The following is an 18,019-nucleotide window of genomic DNA, read 5'->3' as shown; positions in this document are numbered from 1 at the left end:
GTGTTTGCGTAAAAGATCGATGACCCTTAGGAACATATGTTGATTACCAGTGGCATTTTTTATTGAAAAATTCATGAAAGTAACTAAAGACCGATAGGGAACGATCGGTTAAACGTGTGCGTCTCACATCAGCACATAGGTAGCGTCTGTCGTAAGACCACAATTGTTGTCCTTCACCGCCATCAGCGCATACCCATCGTTGCCCCAGTAATTGGACCACGAGTTCTTGATCAGCCAGTAGTCTTCGCCGTTCAGCTGTCCGTACCCGACTGCCAGCACGGCATGATCCAGCTCGTCCAGCTTGTTCTTGCATTCCGGCTCGTAGTACACACCGTTCGAGTAGAAGCTGAACGATTTGTGCCCGGCATCGATCGCGATCGACAGCGGTCCGTGCTTGAACAGCGCCACCTTAAACGCATCCGAATCGCCCGAGGTTACATTCACCCAGCCGGTAATCGGTGCGTACAGTATCATGTTCTGCACGTGGCAGTATCCATCCTGTCCCAAATAACCGCCATACTCATCTTCCATCGGCACACCGCCAACCTCCATCATCCATTGGTACGCGCGGAAATCTTCGCCCCCGTCACACCCATTGTTGCCGTAGCCCCAGGAACAATCGATCAGTGCCTGCTGGGAGAAGCGGACCAGCTTTTGGGTTTTGCGGAAGTACGCACCCTCGATGTGACCGATCGTACCGAACGACCAGCACGATCCACACACGGACTGATCCTTGACCGGTGTAACGGCCCCACTGATGCGCCAATCCCAGCTGTCCGGCAGATCGTCCAGATGATCGCTAGGATTGTACGGGAATGGGTGACCACCGTTGTAAATACCGGACGAGCGGAATCCACGCAACGCTCTCATCTCTTCCTCCGTGCGATCTGCCAGATGGTTCACGGACACGGTAAAACCCCGGTTGGCTCGGTTGTGCGAATGGATGAAGCGTAGGTTCTGGCGGAACACACTCAGACGCCGCTCGTGCTCCTCCTCGCTGCCGTACGATTTGCCATGCTTATTCTTAAACCGATCGAACTCATTGTGCAGATGTTCCTCCGACCGGGGATGAATGAATTCTTGCATCGGATTAAAGGTGGCATAGTGTCCATTACCCGGTCCGGGGAATCCTACGCAAGGGTCACCTAGAAATGGGTTGTCAACTGTTAATACCCAACCCAATCCTTTGTGCGACGACCACACCACGGGAACACTTACTCAGCTTCACCTCAAACACGTCCTCGGGGATGTCCTGATGATCGTACGATGCGTAATCGAGATAGTAATGATCGTAGTGCGAACCGAGCAGCGTATTGTAGCCCTTCATCTCATACCGCACCGGGATGGGCATACGGGCGGCAGGATACTTGGGTGATTTCACGTACCGCACCCACAGCAAGTAAACGTTGCGCTTCTGCCCGACGTACTCGGTCAGTCCGAACTTATCACACTGATAACCGGAACATTCTTCCGTCCCTGCAAAAACGATCATGACCGGATTGGTGATAATTGTTTGCGTGTTGGCCTTTGAACTTGTGTTTACTGCGTTGAGTCATTCGCACTCCACTTACCCATCAGCTGGAAGTCCTTCACATACGGCAGGATGCTCTGCACATCGATCTTGTTCGCTAGTGACCCATTAACCTGCAGGCAGGTTTCTTTGTTCATCTGATTTTGCGTCGTAACCGGGGCCAACTTTAGACTTACGCCAAAGTCGCCCTGTCTGGTGAGTTGATACGTTTTCACCATACCGCCGTAATAGTCGATCCGGGAGCGTCCATTTGTTTTGTCGTACCAGGCGTAGAACGGTTCATTGATCTCGGCGTACGGGATGGTCAGCATACCGCTGACCGAATACACATCGGGCCATTTCGGTGGATTGGTGGCTAAAACTAATGGTGTTAAAAGAAACGTTAAAAGATGCTACATTTAAAAGCAGCAGCAAGCAGCAAGGTGTTTCTCTCTCCATTTTGTTCTCTATTGACCATTTCCCATTTCAGGAATACGCCATTGAAGATATTCTATTTCTTCATGGCGTGGCATTTGAAGTTGCCTACCGACTATGAGAAGGCTTTTACATAACACATTTAACATTGCTTAATTATGATTTCGAATAGGAGGGCTTTGCTTCTACAAAACACCAATTAACCCAATTCACAATGTGTTCTGCGAAGCAATATTACCCACTACAGCTCGAGCGTTATTATGATGTTGCCTACGAATGGGTCACATCAGGTCATGTTCATTGTCTGATAGGAACCGCACTGGGAAACATTTTCTTCGCTTCATAAATCAAAAAAAAGCTTGCATACTCACCACCTGCCAGCAGGCAACTTATAACTAACAGCACGAACTTCATCACAAGAACACAAGGTGAACACACTTACGAAACACAACACACACAAAACTAATCCTATTTAACAAAAAATCGAAATCTCGCTCAGCACATGGACGTCCTTACGAGTTGGCCGTCCGATAGCAATTGCCGACCGTACGCCGCGGTTTGGTCGTCTTTAACCAAGCGGTCGGTTGTTATGGCATTCCATCGGAATAAGATGGTGGAATTATTAGTGTACAATGTGTAAATCGGACTAGGGCCAGCTCACCACGGATGGTGTGTGAGAAGGATGGATTGATTTAAATAAACGACCATTATCACCGTTGGATGCGGTAAAACGGCGTTGATTATACGTGTATGCTCTTTTCATCCATTCTAGCCGAGAATGTTTTCCCACTGCGTGAGCCGCTCTCCGAAAGAAAGGAGAGCCCGAGATAACAAAAGCTGACGCACCATCGACCAGCATCGCATTTAATTGCGTTGTACCTTTTTTCGTTGTTGTTATTCATCTTTCTTCGCTTGATCCCTTTCGTTGCAAGGTTTTAAGCGTTTCGATACCTTTTGTTGCACAATTCCTTTCTTTCCGTTTTTCGTTCCTCACGTGTTCGACGATGGTGGCTGGTGGATAACTGAGTTCTACCAGCATTGTTACGCAAACCCTATTCAACTCAACTTTAGCGTTACGTGATGTTGTCTTTGAATTGATAAAGGGAAGCATTACAAAACGTTATTATAGCAGTGTTGTAAAAAAATCATTTAAAAATCTTTATATGACGCTATTCATATAGGGACAATTATTATGTAGATTTTATTATTCATTCATTCTAACTTACTGCACACCTTTTACGCTACTAGTTCTGCAACGGCATCCTCGAACGGTTCGTTCGGCAACTTGGCAGGATTCTGAAACAAGCGAATCGTTTAAAAATGTGTTCATAACTGAAAATAAAGAATCCCACTTACCAACTTCCTCGAACGATTCTCCAGTATGTTGTACGCAAAGTGACCAATCCGCAGTATCGCTGGAAGAGCGATACCTTGCATGCGGTAAAAATGCTTCCCTCTTTCACTGCCTTCCTTGATTGGATGTGCTACCGAGATTGTACACCGGCCGAGCAACCCGGTGGAACCCATCATTGGACCTTTGCTGATGTCGACATGTTCTCCCACTCTGTACACCGTCACCTGTCCATTGTTCTGTGCAGCCACGCTCGGTATCTGTTCACGCTTGTACGGATTATCGTGAAACATTTCCAGCGCCAGTTCGCTGCTCACGTCTAGCCGCTCGATCGGTAGATCTTTCTGTGATATTTTTACCATTTCGATAGAAAGTGCGCGAAGCTCGGACACGGTTGGAGACCAGTGCTCTTCGGACAACACGATATCATGCACGAAGCTACCTGATTTTACTGCAATTAGAACAAAGCAAATGTTACCAAAAGCGTCCTAATGAATGGTACATCCATTCCACTCACTATTTGGCTTGGGGAAGCTGTGTAAGAAGAGTCCCGCTTCCGGTTTGAAGCTGGCTTGTAGTACGGCACCGAGCAGAAAGGAACAGGATCGCCAGAACGCTTTGTTAGCGATATGTGGTTCGGGCGAGGTAAAATTAAGCAGCTGAAGCGTACACGAATCACGCAATGGTCGACGCATATCCCACGGTGTTTTGTTGTCCAGCAGAGCCAAAGCTGACTGTTGGCAGTACTTTTCACCAATATCTGAAAGCAAAACGGAAGCAATGCAATTGCAACCAGTACTAGGAGATGCTTCAATCATGTAACTTACGGCGTGCGCAATCATACGGTGTGGAAAGTTCGCGGTTCATCACAAGCGTCGTATCTTGCGGTAAACCAAGATATCGTACTTCAATCTTCTCGATTCGCCCAACATTATCACGCTGTCTTCGCTGCTCATCGGCAAACAGATCGCTCGCCTTTGCTGTACCTTTCGGTACGACCGAGTAATGTTCTAGGAAGGGACAAAACAAACGATTAATAATTCTTCCAACTACATAATTTTAAGCATTGTTTTAACTCACTCTTCAATGCATGATGAATTTGAAATACTGGAGACCTTATTTTGTGAACGTTGAGAACCATTTTCTGCACGTTTTTTTAGCAATAAATCACAAAAATGTGTTTTTGTAAATTACCGGGTCCCCGCTTATGTCACATTTGTTTTGGGAAGAAACGTCAAGCAGCGAGGACAGGGGTTTCAGTGCAACTGAAAGTAATACTGTTAAACAACGTGCGTGTATAACAGATTCAAAATAAGACGTATAACTTTGGTGAAATAACGGGCGACTGGAATGGGTTTTAAAAATATGAAATACTGATAGCAAAATAAAACCATTCCTTCTCATTACGGTCTCCAATTCTTTATGACTAACAAAAATAAACCACAATTCCAAAACAGAACAAAAATCATCGAAGCTCGTGATGTTCTCAATCCAATGTTTGATGTTGCATTGCGGGCTAGACTTCTTTGTAAATTATGTGCCCTCTCTGTAATTCATGTTTTTATGTATTTTCTATGTAGTACCCTAGTGTATTCTACAAATTATTTCACAAGCAGTATTATCTGTATAAACTAAATCCCCTTGTAATGATGGAATTCCTTCGACTTTGACGCTTGCACAAGTGATCCATAGTGAGAAAGATGCGTGAGATTACATTTGCTCACGACTCATCAATCGGAATGTTTTATTCTCATCAGTTTCCGATACTACATCCGTAGCGAGACCAACATAAGGATGGAGAGTGACACAATTTGTCCATGCTTGTACACTTTTTCTGCAGCGCAGTGTGCAAAAACTTAAACGATGTACCATACCTTTACATACTTCAAAATTAATAAAATTATATTTCCAGTACTAAAATTACCTTCATTCCATCGTACTTCATATCCGCATCAGTCCTAGTTCAGCGTCATTACAGCTACGTGTGGTTTTTATTCATATACTCGCGCACGTTAACATTAAGTTACGTTTTACATCGGTAAACTCTGATCATCGTCTGCTTTACTCCTATGCAGTGTTCAATATGTAAACTCTCTTCCGTTTGTAGCATGCAACCTCAAGTAAAAGTAAAAATAAAGGAAGGCCGGGGTATTGAGTATCTGCAGAGAGTAGGTATCCTCGACTACGGTCTTGCTTTGCATCCTGCTAGCTCCAATACTGCATCTACCGGCGTTTGTAGTTTTCGTCAAGAAAGTATTGGCAATACGCAACGTCATAGGTATAACAATCGAAAAGGCCTACATGCATGCCTGCCCTATATAGGCTTTCCTTAGAGTTTTTTTCTTATGCAAGCCAATGCTATCCTCCATTTTCGATCAAGGCTAAATGTTGTCAGAGCTCACGGCACTACAAGATATCGATCGAAGCATATCAGCTTCTTGCGCATCTTCAAGTTTATCGCTAATTACTGTATAGTACTGTACATAAATAACTTAAACAGAAATGAATCTCCCTTACAACAGACGCCGAACAGCAGTAGCGAAAAAAAGAAAATCGAATGAAGATAGCGCCCGATGCATCATCGACGATTACACGCTGGCATCATCAACTCCTTTGTGAGTTCGCTTGGAAGGTGGTGGTCCGGTATCTTCATTCTCGTCCTCGCCATTTTGTTCGTCGTCATCGTGCGCTGGTTGACGATTATTTTTTGTCTTAAGTTTGTTCCGTTCCTTTGAAAGAAATCACGAAAAGAAGACAACATATTACAAAATTTCCAATAAATACTAACATCCATGCACCATCATCTTACCGCTGCTGATGAGGCAGAACCTGAAGTAACCGGTAAGGTCACCGCCGATGAGGACGACGGTGGGCAGGATGTTGCAGTGGAAGAGGAAGCCGCTGGTTTGGTTTTGGGTCCGGTTGCGCCAGCCTTTGAGCCGGACGGGTGAGCACCGCTGCGGCCACCCCTGTCCGTTAGGTTGTACATGTCGTCGGGAATGTAGTAGCGCGTGTTATGGAAATCTTCCGGCTGTGCCTGGAAGTACATCGAGGGTATGCGTGCCTCGGCAGGAGCCTCGCGCAAATCGTAGAACGTTAACCTGGTCAGTATAAGCCCCATGGCGACATCACATATAGCCCACAGTTTCTGTGTAAAAGCGATAAAATAAATGCAGGTTAGGTTCAATTTGTCGCAGTTTTACCCATATTTACAAGCTTACATGATTTATTTCCTCGTCGTCCGGTACAAGAGCGTCCTTGTGGTGTTTGATACGCTCGAGTAGATTTTTGTAGAAGCTGAAACAGAAGAACTCCTTGTTCATGACCAAGGGTTCCAGCACTAGCCAGAGACATCTTTCGATTTGCCTCAGTTGCGCTGGGTCCGATGGACGTGTAAACTGCGGATCGTGTGTCAAAACCGTCACGGCAAACACAAGCATATAGTCTGGTAGGATGTGCGGCAATTGGCTCATGCCACGCTCAACTGGAAATGCATACGAATTAAATCAATGGCAAACGCAATGAACGTACAACGAGTGGGTGAAACTTACCGGTAGTAAAGTTTTTAACATATTCCCGTCGTCTGTTCACGTCTGTCTCTATGTTAGATTTGATTTGATTGAACAAACTAAAAGAAAAGAAAGAAAAATCATGTTTTTTAATTGTAACGAAACGCCTACAACTTCTTCAAGAATAAAGTTCTACAACAAATTGCAGTTTACAACAGTTTAAGTACGAACGTCTGTTTCTGGTTTGGTGCAAAAAAGCAAGAAACTAAATAGAGACGTCGTATCCAGATTTATGCGTATTTCTTCTGTACGTACTTTTGATCCGATTCTCTTCCGCCGAGCGCATAATAGCCCATAAAATCAAGCGGAAGGCACTTGTGCGGGATACCTTTGCTCAGACCTTTGTGTAGCTTCTTGACGAACGTATCGCGTACCTCCGGTACTGGATCGGTCTTGAAAAAAGACATAATTAAGATGTGACTAATATCTCTTCACTGCTCTGAGCCATCTATGAAATCGTGAGTGCTTACCATCAATTGCGATAGATTGTAGAATTGTTCGGCTATGAACTGATCGCCAACACCCTTCTGCTCACAGATCTTCAACATTGCCTTACCGGCACTGAGACGCAGCCACGACTTTTCCGCCGCCGATAGCGCACCACCCTGCTCGAGGAGATCGCCCTTCTTGCTGATGAACGCGTTCAGCATGCGGAACGTTTTCTGTGCCGATACCACATCCTTCTTCAGCCCCAGCAACCAGCGTGCCATCGTTTTCAGACCCTCCACCTTGCAGCGAGTCTCTTCCGGCAGATCCTGCTCGTCGCACCAGTCCTTGCTCGGTACGTTCGAGCGCCCGTCCGACGTTTCCTTCACCAGCAGCTCCTTTACGATCTTGCGCGAGATAATGTTCTTGATCTGCACGTGAAACTTTTCCGGCAGATTGTAAGCGATGTGACCTAGTGTGACAATCGCCGTGCGGTAGTGTTCGCTCTGTGGGTGCAACGTTTGCTTCATCCCTTCGACAATGTCCGGGAAGATGTCGATGCCGGCATGATCCGAAGTGGATGCGCCCATTGTTAATGGATCACCCACGCCGACACCGCTACCCGATTGAGTATTAACGAACATACACCGGATAGCGTGTTTCGCTTGCTTCGGTGTACCTGCAATTGCAAACTCCTTGCACAGCGGTGCCAGCTCCTTGAGAATGGCCGGATGGGATTCAATCAGTGCCTTGTACCGGCCTAGGTACGTGAACGCCTTCAACACATACGGTGCTACGTATGGTTCATCGAACGATAGCAGTCCGATCATGTGCCGAAGGATTTCATCGTGTTGGAAATGCGCCGAAAATACGTATGCCAGCACGGTTAGCAGCTTGAGCCCACGCTCGCCAGCCGAATCCGTCGGAAGGCTCACCTCTTCGATCACTTCCTTCCCACCATTCATGCACTCTTGGATCAGCTCGATCAGCACACCGATCGATTGTTTGTCCACCATCACCGAGGCAATCCGTTCGAGCAGCATTTTAACCGTATTGTAATACGTATTAGTCATAATCGGTTGGCCGAGCTTCTTCAGCACGATCGCCATTGTGTCAGCGCATTCCTTGCACGACACATCACGCTTCAGGATCGTCTCCATCTCCACGATCAGCTTCGGGTCTTTGCGCATCTGGGCAGAGAACTTGAGCAGGAACTCCTGTGCTTTCACCGGATCGGGCAACTGTTTAGCAATGTTTGAACACTTCACGTTCATCTCTTTCATCACGCTCGGTGTGAGATCCTTCAACCGGTGCAGCTTGATCCAATCGGCGACACTTCGACGCACCTTGAGCTGATTCTTCTGCAGCTCTATGAACGCTTTCGTCGCATTATCGTCGATCGTACCGAGCAGCTGGTAAAGCTTCTTCATACGCTCCTCCGCCGGTAGCTGGTACGGCACGAGACACGTTATCAGCAAACGCTCCACCAGCAGGCGATCTTCGACCCCCGTCATGTAGTAGCCGTGCAAAATTTTGTCCTTAATCCAGATAACGGCCTTCTTCGTCGCCAACGGTACATTCGTATCACTGAGGTACTTCTTGTAGATCATGGCCAGTCCATTCATCGCCTCCTTACGTATCTTGTACTTCTTGTCGAGCGTACGCTCCTTGACGAATTCTAGCAAATCCTCCGATTCGGACACGATCTGCAGATCGCGCTTTGCCGTTTCGACGATCGCCATTACCACCTCGTAGCGCACAGTTTCATCCGAATCGTGCTGCCTGATGCGAAGCGTATCGATGATGTCCTTCCGCAGGCTGGGATGATTGATTAGGAAATGCATCGTGCTCTGCACGCACTTGATGCGGATCGGTACTGCGATGTCGTAAAACCGACCGAGAAATTGCTTCCAAAGTGGTCCATACTGTCGCGCGAGTGTGGAACCGGGTTCGGAGAACATGCGCGCCAATGTCGAGACGGCTTTCAGCCTTTCCGCTTCGTGGGTCGATTTGAGCTTACACTCCAGCTGTGGCAGTACGGATAGCAGAATGCTCGGTGTGATTACGTTCAGCTCGTAGATCACGTCATAAATTTTCGGCACAATCTGGTACTGCTTTTCATTCTTGTCCAGTATCAGAATCTGATTAAAGAAGGCCTGCGTGTACGCTTCGAGCCAGTTGGATGTCTTGATGATGAGCTCCTTGGCCAGCTCGTAGGCATTTCGTTTCTGCGTTCGCAGCGGTTCGACAATGTTGATGTAGATCAGATCGAGGAGATCGTAGGAAACCGAATCGGATTCGGTAATGAGCGGTGCCAGCACATCCAGCATGAATGATTTTACCTTCGGGCTGTGTTCGTCACTAGAAGAGAATAAAACAATCGAAAAAAAAAACGCTTTACAAAACACATTGCGCGAATTGAATTCACGGAAATACATTACTTGACAATTTTGAACATTAAGCTAAACAGCGTACAGAACACCTCCTGGCAGTCCTCCAGCTCGAAGCACATGTTGAACGATTTCACGTACGCCAGATTCTCGAGCAGATAGAAGTAACGCTTGAACGCTGGGTCTTTTGGATCGCGCAAACCATTTAGCTGGCGAATCAGGAACATGAATATCCCTTTGATTTGATCCTGATCCTTGTACGGTGCTTCCGGTGCGTACACACGCAACACATCCGCGATGCAGCAGGCAATCAATAGTTGAACATCCCGGGACGGGTGTTGCAGGAAGAAATCGTCCGCCAGATGGACAGCCAGCGGGATGTACTGCGTGTACATACCGTCCTCATCCTGACCCATCGCTTGCAGTGTGTGGGTAAGCGTCTTCAGCCGGCGGATAAGCTCATCCTGTCCGAGGTCTTCATTAATCGGCCGGCATCCCGCCGGGTATGTTATGTCGCCCATAGCGCCTACCCCGAAAGAACGTTCGGGATGTTTACCGGACAGTGCTACGAACCGCGCTACCGGATGTTGTCAAACTCTTTGTTTTACTCTGCACGATGCTCTCTTTCTCTCTCTCTCTCGGCCCAAAACGGAACCCTCTGCACGGTTGCTTTCCAAGACGAAGCAATCCACTTCGATACCGACTACATTCGATTCGCTTCCACACCGAGAGCCATTTTTAACTGAGCAAAAGTGTAATCCTACTTTCCACCGCGTTCCTTTGGTATTAGAAAATGCACACCCGAAATTTTGCAACTGCACAGCACAACGCAACGAATAGTCCTTCGGCACAAAATTGACGCGCTTCTTGCGTCCCTTGTTTTAATTCCTATGATTGCGCTTTTCACGTACGTTCGTAGAGATCGAGAACTATCGCACACCTCAAACGACCACGGCGTCCAGTTGCGTCAAGATAGTTAGGTAAAATATTGTTACTTTGCTGATTGTGGATAAAATGGTTCAGAAATCAGAACACAATTGTACGCAGCTTGCTTTCGGAGAAAAAACCTTTCAGAACCGTCAGACGTTTCGGTCGGCGGACGTTTGGTTTAGTTTCTTTCTATCGGTGCGTCTCTTTCGCGTGAAGCGTCTTACGTCTGACATTCCACATACGAATCAGGTTGGTACATGATGTCAATCCTGTTGTCAGCTTTCTACGAACATCAGTCTGAAAACGCTCAAACAATCGCGACCGCGAGTTTGCAAATGCGGTTATTGTTCATTTAACGCACAAGAACGCAAAATAAATAAGTATTGTGAGGTACATAGCTGCGATAAACTTCCGGAAGGTGTTTATGTTTATTTTTAAGCCGCAAATGTGGATACCGATTAGTGGAGGGATTCGGGAAGAGTACATCATTCGGTTTTGTCTTCAACGATTTTGTATGTAAGTGAAAATGCTATCAAATACCAATTTTCTATTACTACTGCTATTGTTAATTTTATAATTACCACTTTCTATTTATCTAGTAAAATATTTTAGCAAGTTTTATATGTTTACATCTTCAGAAATTCTCGAAGATCAGTGGTCGGCAAATCATTGACAGCGAGCATATTTTAATGAAAATTGCAACAGTTCCTAGACGGATGTGCAAAGATCATTTGAATTATAGCAGACCAATTAACGACACTACCAACGACACGTTTTCTTACCTAATTAACAAGTGCACTTCTAACAACTGTACTAGTAGCGGCCAGAAACAGTTCATCTAGAAATTGTACCGGATTTGCTATCCTTAGTAAATCTCCACAGCAAAATGACGGGATAATGATAACTAAAGGCAAACTGGTGCTGGCTGCCAAGTGCTCTTTCTACAGTATGAAAAATTGCTCTACTCAAAACTCCTGTAGCGACTAACGAAGCTGGCACTATATAAAACTTAGTTCCAGTACTTGCATAGCCAAAACTTTCAAAACCCTCTTACCAGCGTTCGAGAAGAAGGGTGCTCAGAAAGATTTTTGGCCCCGTATGTGTGGAAGGACATTGAAGGAGCTGCTATAATGACGAGCTGTACGATAAACTCATTATCGTAGAGCGAATTAGACTCGCCAGGCTCCTTTAGGCTGGTCACATCATGAGAATGACACCGGACGACCAAGTCCGTAAAGTCCTTTTAGGTCAGAACAGACAAATGGACAAAAGTCGCATGGTAAGCCAAGCTGAGAAGGAATGGTCGCGTTGATGCGTCCGCCAGAAAGGCCGTGATTATGGATTGGCATAGGACGGCGCTTGACGCTTAGGGTTTAGAGAATTCCTGCAGTAGGCTAACATCACGAGCGGTTATGGCGCCGGATAGACAATTAATAAACGCGATTTAACAATGTAATCCTTAAGCCCTTGCTGATAAAAAAGTAATCAAGATATTATTTCTAATCGAGAAGAACGGTCAAGTCTTATTGATGTATTGATGATGGACAAAGTGTTGTGCATCGTATAAAATTTTCTCAAAAAGATAATAAGCTCGAGTATAGGATAGGAGGGTTCTCATATCTGGTCCTTTCTATGATTTGCTTGACGATTCTTGATTGACAAAAAAAAGAACAAATTGTAACGAAACAATCATGCTGAATTTAATTGTTTTTTTTCTCGCTTATCAGCTTTTTATTTACTTTCTTAATTAACCAACTTTTGCTCAAGGTAAACCCATCCAATGCAATTACAAATTTCTTATCGTACTTTTCATATCGCAATTCAGTTCAGTTTCTTTCACAAACTGCGCACAAACGGTTGTGCACAAGCTAAGCTATTTCAAAGAATGATTTATAAAATCCATTCAACTTCACACGCACTATTCATTACCGGCACTGTAGCACCGCGACACAATCGGTGAACGCGATGGAGCGATCACTTAAAATTTCCTTTCCGGCGTAGCACGGCCGAGCTGCGGTCTCGAGTTTTGGTCGGTTTCAAATTCACACCAGCCCGTATATCCGCTAGCAGACGATCGTTCACATCTTCCCCCGGTACACTGTCGGTGGATGGTTTCTTCCAGACGGTTCCTTTTGCGCTAGAAAGCTGCTGTGTTCCGGCCATTCCTAGCGGTGGCGGTGGCGGTGGAGCTAAACCGGAAGGTGGTGGGGGCGGTGGTGCGGATACCTGTTGTTCGGTGGATGCCATGTCGCTTTGCGCTTACGGTAACACAACTGATCAGCGAGAGTGACTCCAGCACATGCAAACAGGACGTTTGCGAAGTTTCTGATAGCCAAAAATCGAACCGTTTTGCTGAATCACACTCGGAAGCGAGGCTATCGAACGGAAAGATATCGAGTGCAGCTTATCTTATCGTGCCAAACACGGCCGGGTATTACAACTTGTAATATGATTCACGTACTAGCGTACCAAAAATGCAACTTCCTCCTATCGTATCGGTTCCCGAATGACTCCGCTCCGGTGGATGCAAGTTTCACTGCTCCAGCTGGAGAAGAATTATCTCGCAGTTTTTTTTCTTCTCCCAATTGTTTGCCGAAAATTTTGATGATCACACGCAGACACGCAACGCATATCGGTACCGGTACTTGCACGTTTACTTGTGCGCACCCCTTTTTTTGGTGGATTGATTGCTCGCGCAAAGTAATTACCGATGCTGAGGAGCAACAACACATGCTGCCGGTACCGGTATAAGGGTAAGCAAATCACGCATACCTCCACCGTATGGAAGGTCACTTATGGTTCCTCCCGCTGGTTCGTTTAATGTTGCTCTTTGTTGTTGATGGTTTGTTTGTTATTTCCACCGCTCCATTCAATCTTTTTCCGGTCCCCAGGCCTAGAAAGATACCGATCTACCTTACCGAGTGGTGTGTAGAGGAAAGTATTTCAACCATAGTTATTGGTGGTTTGGTATCTCCTCCAGCATCATGAATCATCAATCCCAGTCAAAACCTTCGAAATACACGCTATGTGGTCCGGTTCCATTTGTTTTTGTGTGTGCGGTTTGGTGGGTGTGTTGGCACGTCCACCTTTAAGTTGATAAAAGGCATCGGCATCAAACAGGTGAGTACGAGACAAGAAATTCAATCATTGTCCCCGATTGTGTCTTTCAGGCGCTGTGAGTCATTCAAGCTGACCAGTGGAATAACTTTATTAAAATTCATTGTTAAACACCAGTTTTGTGCTTAATGAGGGGATAAATATCTCCTCTATGAACACTGGGTCGGCTGGTGGCGGTGGCGTCGGCTCCAGTCTTCACACGACAGGACCGGTACAAAATCCCATCCGATCCAATACAATCCCCCCGTACGCAGCACTAACTATCCAGTAAGTCAAAGAAAATCAGAAATGGCAGGCCTTAGGCCTCTTGAGGTTGTTGTACCGATAAAGAAGTAGAAGAAGAACACCACACAAAAAATGTCTCGTGAAACATTATCAACCACGATTGGAAAATCCGAATTTGGCTCTGGCGGATAAACCCCTTAACCACCAATCCTCATTCGCATCACGTATTGTGGAGGTTTTGATTTGTTTCACCCTCACACAAAATAATCTTTTCGCAACAATATCAATGCAAGTGTGCAACAGTAATAAAAGCACTTAAAACAATTCAAAGGCGACCGAACCTTCTTCGTTAAGTTCGATCGATCAATGTGCTAATCGCCTGTGCCGAGGACTTTGCGAGAGGTGCTTGATAAGCACATTAGTGGGTGAATGCATTCTTATCATTATTTTCAAGCTTGCGGATTGGAATAAGGTGCTTTTACATCAAGAGTATTAATTGTTTCTTACCATATTCTCGTTCACTTACAGGTAGGCAAATGTGCTCCTTCCCGCATCAACTATGACAAACGAAACGAAGCTTAATCGTTCTGCGGTACGGATTGTTGTGACCTTTGCTTTGTGCGGCTGAGAGGAAGTACAGACAGGAAGCAGTTTACTGGTACCGTTGCGTATGGCTTACCTTGATACTTCACGCAATGGCAAATGTGTTTCGCACAGTTGTTTAAGTGCTTGAAACATTCACTTTAACCGTCGCACCTTGATAGTGACATCGAAGATTTTATGAACCTGTGTACCTCTAATTGTATGTTTGAAGTTAATTTGTGCTCAAACAATCGGAGAAGATCTTCTGCTTCTTCGTTTTGTTCTAATGTTGATTAATTCGCTTGTTTCTCTTTAATTTTAAGGATCGATAGTGAAAATTCCGATTACCATATTCAAAAGCCAGTCAACATTTCATCAGTGCTGGCGTAGATTTACAGCTCTCTGCTTGTAGAATCCTTTCCTTAGGAGGATGAAGATTTGAAGAAAACTCCGGCGCATCTAACGTACAAGACACATTTCTCTGAAAAAAAAACCATCAAATGCGTTGTTATTGTTTATTATTTTATAGGGACTTTAAGCTGGGCATCAAATGCGTTCAAAGATGAAGGTTTAGCCATAGCAAAATACTTCTTGTTTTCAGTACTCTCATTAACATGATTGAGAACTGGCCAAACTTGTCGAAAAGCCGTACGATAAAACCGACGATCGAGAAGATTATTGGAACAAAAATTATTCTGATACGTGTGGAATAAGAGTGACAGAATTGTAAAAAAATCGCAGTACAGTTATGCTGTGAATTAGACCAGTTTAGCTATGGACTGAAGCTGGCTTAGGATTGGAAATATCATTAGATTGACGCCGGTCAAACGCCGGAATTTTATATTTTTAGGTCTGTGATATTGATAGCGAAGGCGTGGTAAATCAAATTTGTGTTGATATCACGACGTTAATGTATCTGATAGAACGGTTGAAGAGAACTCCTGCAGAATTGCTGAACTCCTGAGCAGTTGTAACACCCGGTAAGTAATTGACCTATTAGCAAGCAGTACAAAAAAAATATACAGACAACAAAATTTGAATCACGCGCGCAAAATAGACATTCGATGTAAGGATACCTTAGGGTTCTATCCTCATTTCGTGCAGTCTGGCATTGTCAATAGTCAGGTCCTTACAAACGTTCTCTTGTCTCTCACCATGTTGGTGTCTGTGGACCGGGCCATACGCATGGAACAGTCGCGAAAACTGACCATTACTCAAACAATGATAGATGGTAGGAAATGGGAGTTTAATTGTTGGAAGTGTAAGGAAATCTACGGTTGACCCAAAGAGTTCCTTGATGCTATCACTTATCGAACGGTTTGTTTTAACATGGATATTATGATTAGAGTCTAAATATTTTAAAGATAGTTTCGTCTTTCTCAAACCTTGCTGGGGTATGAGGTAGGACGTATCATCATCATCATAAGTAGCCATGTTTAGCTGCATCAAAATGGCTACTAAAAACACAACATTATCTATTCATGGCCGTGTAGGTTTTGGAGTAATACCTTGGATGAAAATTATCTTTTAAGTGTTGCTATTTTAATTAATATATTCAAAAACATGGTCAAAAACAACATTAACTTTAGTGACAGCTTACTCTACAAACATTCCATTCTCATCCATTTCCACTCACACACATTTTAAGGCATCTAAGGGACTCATCAGCAGCGTAGCACGTAAAAAAATCGTACAAGAATTCCAACAAACCGTTGCAGTAATGGTGCCGATCCGTGATCACGATCGCTTTGATGAATAATGGCCTTTGACTCATATGAAGTCAGCGCCATGGGATTGTTTTTTTGTTTGCTGTTTGCTCACAGCCATACATCGACGCTTCCTGTATAATGTATGGAGCAACAGCCGTCGTCACATGCACGAAGCTGCGGTCGGACTTGCGCTTTGCGCAAAAACCGCGGTGGTCCATATCGCACGAACACCATCGTCCCTATCAATGTCAGCCACTTAGGCCGATGCAAAATGACGGATGAAGCTGTTCCCCGCTGGCTGTATGTGTCGTGCAAGTTAAAACTAAATTGAAAATAAATTAGTTGATGTATTTTGAAGCATTGCTTTATCGAAAAACGGTCGATACATCATGCATTGATTGTGTCAGCATTTAACGTGGAGCCTTAAATTACGGCTCTACTGTTACGATAATCATCTCAAGAAGAGTTAAACAAATCGTGTATTGTAGTAGCTACCTAGTTCCCATTACTCATCCCTTTCTTTTAGTTTTTTTGGAGAAGTCTTTTTCATCCGTTCACCCATGTTTCACGGTCAACTCCACTTGTCCGGGGCGAGGGGGGAAGGTTTATGTTAAATTCAAAACACATGATGATTCACCCCACAGCCAAACCAACGTTGAAGTGGGGAGGAAATATGAGTCGACAACCAACCCTGTCCGGGGTCTCCATTGCGTCGTTCGCTGTTGGTCCCCCGTTGCCGGAGGCAAGGAGACTTAACCCCGTGCATACATTGAGATGTTGTGCCGACCCGCGAACGTAGCAGGTTGCGCTGCGGAATCCACCGGATAGATACGATTCAGCAGTCAGCGTGTCAGGTCGCGGGTTTGCGAACAAACGGAGCGCACGTGTAACGACGGCAAGGTAGTGCAGTGTCCGAAGAAAGTTTCACCGCAGTGTGGCTATCAGCCGGGTTTTTTTTTTGTTTGTTTTTAATCCAATTTAACGATCGCAGCTTTTGTGAACGTCTGTGCTTTTTTCTTTTGTTGCTGTTGTAAACTGTGTCTTTGGTGGACGATCGTCGAGACGTTTGTTTTCTTCAACCGCCATCGAGGGCTGGCCTGATGCTTTCGCTGATTTGTGTAACAAATGGTGCCGGGTGGGAATTTCGTTTCTCCTTCGCGGGCCAGAGCGCATTTTCTCGCACCTAGCGTATTGCGAAGGTGGAGCATCTTATCAAACCGATCTGCAAGACTGGCCGGGAGGTAAAAAACAACAAGGCATGTTAAGCATGCTTCCCATTCGCACTGGCCCCTCCGGTTGCCGTAGAAATTTGCTCCAATAGTGTGTAGATAAAGAAAACCACAACAACTTGTCCACAACGGCCAACACCAAAAAGCTGCGAACTAGTGTGGCGAACTGTTACAAGCAGCAAGATAAACAGAGTGGTAAACGTGCAGCTATAAACCGAACTTCCAACCCGCCCGCCCTCCCATTTACCCCAACATCATCCGCAATGAAATCGAAAATCGACCCGAGCGTACTGATAAGATAGCGCCTTATCTTAATGCGAATCCGATCTGCGATCGGGGGTGATGGTGGTGGCTGTGGCTGTCATCGATTTGCGGTGGAAAGGTACGCACACACCTCGACGAACATAGCGCTGTAGTATCTGACAGCGAGCGAGCGGTTAGTCGTCGCGTTAGTGTAGACCAGTGCCGACGTACGTTATACGGCGTCTACTAAGTATTTGCCGTGCGATCGGTACGAACCAGTCGCCCTTGGTGGGGCTTGCGACG

The 18,019-nt window shown here is 45.3% G+C and overlaps 3 protein-coding genes across 3 annotated transcripts; all 3 read right to left on the bottom strand.

Moving 5' to 3' along the window:
- Window positions 1-123: 123 nt before the first annotated feature.
- LOC128719030 (digestive cysteine proteinase 1) lies at window positions 124-2,359 on the bottom strand. The gene is made up of 4 exons (XM_053812650.1): window positions 2,317-2,359; window positions 1,572-1,892; window positions 1,219-1,476; window positions 124-1,145 (listed from the first exon to the last, which is right to left on the bottom strand). Exons 1-4 carry the CDS (start codon window positions 2,357-2,359, stop codon window positions 124-126), a joined length of 1,644 nt encoding a protein of 547 aa, XP_053668625.1.
- Window positions 2,360-3,181: 822 nt separating this feature from the next.
- On the bottom strand, window positions 3,182-4,437 carry LOC128719031 (39S ribosomal protein L39, mitochondrial). The gene is made up of 5 exons (XM_053812651.1): window positions 4,377-4,437; window positions 4,124-4,306; window positions 3,814-4,056; window positions 3,302-3,747; window positions 3,182-3,241 (listed from the first exon to the last, which is right to left on the bottom strand). Exons 1-5 carry the CDS (start codon window positions 4,435-4,437, stop codon window positions 3,182-3,184), a joined length of 993 nt encoding a protein of 330 aa, XP_053668626.1.
- A 1,447-nt stretch (window positions 4,438-5,884) lies between these two features.
- On the bottom strand, window positions 5,885-10,202 carry LOC128719029 (sister chromatid cohesion protein PDS5 homolog B). The gene is made up of 7 exons (XM_053812649.1): window positions 9,733-10,202; window positions 7,336-9,652; window positions 7,121-7,257; window positions 6,848-6,924; window positions 6,518-6,780; window positions 6,106-6,444; window positions 5,885-6,025 (listed from the first exon to the last, which is right to left on the bottom strand). The coding sequence occupies exons 1-7, from the start codon at window positions 10,200-10,202 to the stop codon at window positions 5,885-5,887; spliced, it is 3,744 nt and encodes a 1,247-aa protein (XP_053668624.1).
- Window positions 10,203-18,019: the final 7,817 nt, after the last annotated feature.

This window comes from Anopheles marshallii, chromosome 2 (genome assembly GCF_943734725.1).
Source record: "Anopheles marshallii chromosome 2, idAnoMarsDA_429_01, whole genome shotgun sequence".
NCBI lineage: Eukaryota > Metazoa > Arthropoda > Insecta > Diptera > Culicidae > Anopheles > Anopheles marshallii.
This window is presented reverse-complemented; position numbering and strand designations above follow the sequence as displayed.

What these genes read in the sequence shown, in the direction of transcription:
- LOC128719030 (XM_053812650.1), bottom strand. Translation starts at nt 2,359, where the DNA reads ATGAAGTTCGTGCTGTTAGTTATAAGTTGCCTGCTGGCAGGTG. An exon ending in AAGTTGCCTGCTGGCAGGTG is followed by an intron (nt 1,893 to 2,316) that starts GTGAGTATGCAA and finishes TAACACCATTAG; the next exon opens with TTTTAGCCACCAATCCACCG. An exon ending in CGTGTTTGAGGTGAAGCTGA is followed by an intron (nt 1,146 to 1,218) that starts GTAAGTGTTCCC and finishes ACCCATTTCTAG; the next exon opens with GTGACCCTTGCGTAGGATTC.
- LOC128719031 (XM_053812651.1), bottom strand. Translation starts at nt 4,437, where the DNA reads ATGGTTCTCAACGTTCACAAAATAAGGTCTCCAGTATTTCAAATTCAT. An exon ending in CAGCTTCCCCAAGCCAAATA is followed by an intron (nt 3,748 to 3,813) that starts GTGAGTGGAATG and finishes TTCTAATTGCAG; the next exon opens with TAAAATCAGGTAGCTTCGTG. An exon ending in AGAATCGTTCGAGGAAGTTG is followed by an intron (nt 3,242 to 3,301) that starts GTAAGTGGGATT and finishes CGCTTGTTTCAG; the next exon opens with AATCCTGCCAAGTTGCCGAA.
- LOC128719029 (XM_053812649.1), bottom strand. Translation starts at nt 10,202, where the DNA reads ATGGGCGACATAACATACCCGGCGGGATGCCGGCCGATTAATGAAGAC. An exon ending in GGAAGAGAATCGGATCAAAA is followed by an intron (nt 6,925 to 7,120) that starts GTACGTACAGAA and finishes CTTTTCTTTTAG; the next exon opens with TTTGTTCAATCAAATCAAAT. An exon ending in TGTTAAAAACTTTACTACCG is followed by an intron (nt 6,781 to 6,847) that starts GTAAGTTTCACC and finishes ATGCATTTCCAG; the next exon opens with TTGAGCGTGGCATGAGCCAA.